Source organism: Papaver somniferum, unplaced genomic scaffold (assembly GCF_003573695.1).
Source record: "Papaver somniferum cultivar HN1 unplaced genomic scaffold, ASM357369v1 unplaced-scaffold_150, whole genome shotgun sequence".
In the NCBI taxonomy this organism is placed as follows: domain Eukaryota; kingdom Viridiplantae; phylum Streptophyta; class Magnoliopsida; order Ranunculales; family Papaveraceae; genus Papaver; species Papaver somniferum.
This window is the reverse complement of record NW_020624377.1, coordinates 2,876,761-2,881,829: the sequence shown is the minus strand read 5'-3', so window position 1 is coordinate 2,881,829 and position 5,069 is coordinate 2,876,761. Positions and strand designations below refer to the sequence as shown.

The 5,069-nt window shown below is 35.5% G+C and overlaps 1 protein-coding gene across 1 annotated transcript; it reads right to left on the bottom strand.

Moving 5' to 3' along the window:
• Positions 1 to 2,933: 2,933 nt before the first annotated feature.
• Positions 2,934 to 4,543, bottom strand: LOC113335841 (transcription factor MYB53-like). Its single transcript, XM_026581867.1, has 3 exons — positions 4,319 to 4,543; positions 4,063 to 4,192; positions 2,934 to 3,931 (listed from the first exon to the last, which is right to left on the bottom strand). Exons 1-3 carry the CDS (start codon positions 4,488 to 4,490, stop codon positions 3,154 to 3,156), a joined length of 1,080 nt encoding a protein of 359 aa, XP_026437652.1. The 5' UTR covers positions 4,491 to 4,543; the 3' UTR covers positions 2,934 to 3,153.
• Positions 4,544 to 5,069: the final 526 nt, after the last annotated feature.

Sequence of the window (5,069 nt, the reverse complement as noted above, 5' to 3'; positions counted from 1 at the left end):
GTTAAGATTGATTGATTCTGGCTTTAGCTCAAAATGATCGTTCTTATTTCGTGCTGATACAATGAACCAACTTGGAAGCCTCAACAAGTAGTTGTTCCATTTTCTCTCTTTCTGATGATCATGAAATCTTCTTCTTGTATATCCTCTGTAACCTCTTTCTTTTCATATAATGGAATCTATGTTTCCCCCATTTGTCTAGTATACAAACTTAGCTTATTACACTAGACTGACCAGTTGGTACGTACTCAACAGGTAGAATGACATATCTATGGCCCAGTTGTTTTGTACACATTATTGGGAGGAACAAAGTTAGTGGGGCAACAGCCCCTCTGGGCGTAAGGTAGATCCCCCCTGATCCCCTCTGGGCACTGCTGGAGGAAAACCGTTATGGTTCTTCCTTTTCTGATAGTCATTTCATGAATGATGTGCATTTATTACATAGTTGCATCGTGTACTGTTGTTATTCTGCGGGTCGTAGGTGACCCATCCGCAAACAAGGTTGCCATATTTTCTTTGGATTTTGTTAGTTTGTAATCTTGGAGTTAAGATCATAATCTCACAACGAGTCAGAATTGTGCCTATTCGAGTTGAGTAGAGTTGTGATGTAATTTTCTTAAGCGACTTCTGATGTGATTGAAATAGATTGGATACATTTATGTGTACAACTCAATAAATTGAGTTTGACTGGAGCAAGAGTACTGAAGTGAAAGGATGTGCCCAAAGTCTGACTAAATTAATTGGATAATTACTGTCCTTTTCAGATGCTACTCAAAGAATGATAAAGAAGCGCCACCCTAACTCTATCTAATCTTTCATTGTTTTTTTCCCTCGAGGTTATATTTAAGTGTGACAAGGTGCACATTTGCTGGTTGAAATCATCATCAAAGTGAAAACAATTAAATGATTTGAAGTTCATCTTGATGGTGATGAAACGTACTGTACTGTGGCCTTGTCACGAAAGGAAATAAATGAAAAAGAAAATTATTGGCTCCATGTACGTCTCTTCTTTGCCTTCAGCTTTAAGTCTCATTAGCTATGCCTTCCCTAGTCTCTTAGGGATTGTTTTCTCTGTTTTGCTTCTCTTGGGCAGCCATAACCTCTCATTATTTCACGTACATACCCCACATACTTGGAGCAGCCGTAGCCTCTCATTTTTTCACATGCATACCCCAAGTAGAACATGTTAGGTAACTAGGTTTCTAAGATAGATTATACAAATACATGGGTCTAAACCCTAAGAGGGAACTTTTTCTACGCTATGTAACCCATAGAAAAACTATCGTATCAGATACATCATCAATAAAATCTAAAATCAATCTCCTTATGGGGATTTTTTCGTGGGTATAGACATAACTCACGAAAATTTGTGCTCTTGCCTTATTTAAACATTATGATCAAATCAATCGTGTTTAGCTAGTGCTGAAAGTTTTTGGTACCAAAAATGATCTTTTTACATTTTTAGTAACTTTTCTATCGCGTAGACTAAATAATTAAGCATCCTAATACTTTACCAAAACTCACTTTTGTGTCTCCATCTCTTTGAGCATAAGTCTTGTCTCCTTTATTTCGTCACTTGCATATGAGTAGTTTAAATCGCGAACCTAACACGCAAAGATGGACACACAAACTTAGTCTTGTATAGTGTGAATAACCTAGCTATATACGATTACTAACATGGAGTACTTAGTACTGTCTCTCTTTGAAGATTGCTTTTGATTTTTTAAATCTGCCAGTGGTAAGTGGAAAAGGGCATAGGTTTAAGTCCTGATGTCCTCGGATTTGCACCGGAATACCCAACATTGTCAATACTTACGGAGTATGATTTTAAGAGATGGCAAAGTTGATAGGAGCACAACATTAGAAGAAAAATTGTTAGATGAAATGCAGTTCACAGTTGACTAGAAGAAATATCGTTAGATGAGATGCCGTTCACTTGCACTAATTCCCCCATTGAGCATATGCATGTTACATGTGTTGCGTCTACTTGTAATACTGGTTTTGGAACCTTCTTTTTGTTCTAGCTAGATAATTAGTTCTTCAAACTATAAACAAAAAAGTTTGTTTTTCCACTTTAGTTGGACAATTAAGACATACATGAGAAGGATTATTCTGACTTACTGAGGTAACTTGTTCTAAAACTGGTCCTATTAGTTAAAGTTGAGAGCTAAGTAGAAAATAAACAATCATTTAGTCAATCCCTTGTAAGAAAAGAAACTAAGGTTTAAACCTACCAAACACAATCGAACCTGCAGATAAATTTCATTTTCAAGGGTCTTTTAAAAGTTGTTATTGTTCTGACTTATAGTATTCAGATGTATGACGCCACAGTTATTTTCTTATTATTCTTATATATTGTTAAAAATACGAAACAGGGATGCACCTAGCTTGAATAAGGGTGGTCATGAAGAGATATTATTGCTTGTTGATTTCTATTATTATTGCTCTACTTGGGCAGGTAAAAAGCTAAGATAGGATGCGAAATGTCATAGTTAAGTCTTCTTCGTATTATGGCCGGGGTAGCTAAATTTTCTTCAAAATAATTTCTTATCAGAGAAAGAAATAAAAGAGTAGGAGTTAGCGATGGAGTAGTTAGTTAGTACAAAGAAAACACCCAATCATACAAACCATCTCAGTCTTGAATCTTGATATTACAAGTCTTTCTTGATGATGGAGACATTAGCGCATTCCCAGTGGAAATTGGAACCTATGCCAATTGCAAGTTAGAATTTTAGCACCAAACGACATGACGCATACAATGGTGCCCATGAATGACATCAATTGGGACAAAAGAAAGAGGTCCTAGGCTCCTAGCCTAGGGCTTACAAATATTGAAGTAAAATTTGACATCTAACCAACGTCAAAAATATTTGAGAGTGTCAATTTAACCATGTCAATGCAGCGTGAATATAAATAGAGATGGCCAGTTGATCGTATTTATAAAAAATAATACACGTGAACTTTGTAATGAAAGATGTTACAAAATATATTACAGAATATGTATACGTTTATATATCAACCTAGAATACATATCTATCCACACAAAAAAACCAATTACATACTAGTAAAAATTGTTGTATTACAAAGACAAATCACATCTCTCACTTCTTAAAAATACAAGATACAGAAACGAATCATGTTTCAGACACATTATATTTATTGGAGAAAAGGGTCTTCATCAGCAAAGAAATCCGGCCAAAAAGAATCAAGTTTTGTAACATTCACTCCATTATCCATAGTACTAATAGAGCTCGATGAATCGCCGTGGTTGCTGACATAGGTTGATGAGGTCTCAGCAATATTAATCCATGGAGATGTTGGTGTAGTAGTAGTAGGAACACTTTGATCTCCTTGATTAAACATACTAAAATCTGACCCTTGGCCATCATCAATACTACTAAATGATGCCTGAAAACTGCAATTCGGTTTTTGCTCTTGTACTAGATCAGGCAAATGAGAAAACTTGTGTATGGTTGTACTAGGAAATGCAGAATTGTTCGGAATTTGAGATGGTAATGGGTTTTCTTTAAATGAGTTTAGTAGGTTACTGAGCGCTTCAACATCTGTAGAAGTAGAATTGCGTGAATTGGGGTTTAGCAATGAGTTACTGTTGTTGGATGGTCCTAGAAGAAAGTTTTGTAAATACTGAAGCTTAGCCAACTGACTAGCAGTGGCTAGTTCAGTTTGTAATTTCATGACAACTTGTTCTTGATTATCCCATGGCTGTTGTTGAATTGTATTCGTTTTCATCAGAATATCACTCAAGTTGGCCAAAGCTAGAAGTTGAGGTAAACTTGAAAAAAGATCGGTTCGTGGACGATGAGTCATAGGATCAAAACCCATCTGAATTAGCTTCTTCTTAAGATGGGTATTCCAGAAGTTCTTGATTTCGTTATCGGTTCGACCAGGAAGATGTGTCGCAATGGCAGACCACCTAGACAAAACAAATTGATTGATCAGACTTGTTTTGAAACTCCTCACTACCTCCAGCATGTCCCATGGACTAGATGGACACGACAGTTATCAAATAGAAGAAAAAAAAGAAGCTTGTTTGAGAATACATACTTGTTACCAAGGAAAGAATGGAGATGAAGAATAGTTTGTTCTTCTTCTTTTGAGAATTTGCCTCTTTTGATATCGGGTCTCAAATAATTCGTCCATCTCAATCTACAACTCTTTCCACACCTATGTAGACCTGGTTTACATCAAATCACACTTTACTTACTTTGGTGGTACAAACGAATAGAAATAAGTGAAGGAAAAATTAATATCTAAGTTCTAACCACTACACTAGAAAGAGAGGATGAGATATAAACTGTACCTGCTAGTTTAGGGAGAGCTCTCCAACTTCCATGACCATGTTTGTGAATGTACTGAATAAGTTTCTCATCTTCTTCAGGAGTCCATGGTCCTTTCTTGATGCTGAAGCCATTGTTATTGTTGTTATCATCATCTTGTTGGTAAGAAGATGATGATGATGGCCTAATTCTCATGTTTCTTTGTTTCAGACTCCAAGTCTTTGTTGTTGTAGTTTGCTTTGGTTATCAACTGCTTCCTACTTATCCCACCAAATTATAACTTACATATATATATATAGTCTTCAACCATCATTTTCTTGTTTATTTCATCAAATTCAACTGTTTGATGAGAAGCACTGACGTGTCTAGTTAAATACATTAAATTGGTCTTATTTGTCTAATTGGTTATTTATTTCGATTAGATTATTTGTGGTTTGCCTCCATTGGTCAACATGAGAATTGCACTATTGCAGTATAATATTTCTCATAATGTATATGTACGAGTATTTGTAGACATGTTCCCATTTTTGGGGAAAACGGTGAAAGACATACATGGTTGTGTACTCTTCGATAAATCTACAGAGAGTCTGCTCCTTTTTTTATCTTCTAAAATCTCGATCTTTTGTATCCAATCCAATAAAAGAAAAATTGTCTAATCAGTACATATATTCTTTTGAAAAGGTGTCCACCTTTATATCCTTGCAATAATTTCTTAAGTTCTAATCCTCATTCAACAATTGTGGGAGGCAAATTTGATATCAAACTCTGAATAAA

Coding starts and splice junctions, on each gene's coding strand:
- LOC113335841 (XM_026581867.1), bottom strand. CDS start 4,490: ATGAGAATTAGGCCATCATCATCATCTTCTTACCAACAAGATGATGAT. Junction 4,193..4,318: donor AGCTCTCCCTAAACTAGCAG/GTACAGTTTATA, acceptor GATGTAAACCAG/GTCTACATAGGTGTGGAAAG. Junction 3,932..4,062: donor CATTCTTTCCTTGGTAACAA/GTATGTATTCTC, acceptor TGTTTTGTCTAG/GTGGTCTGCCATTGCGACAC.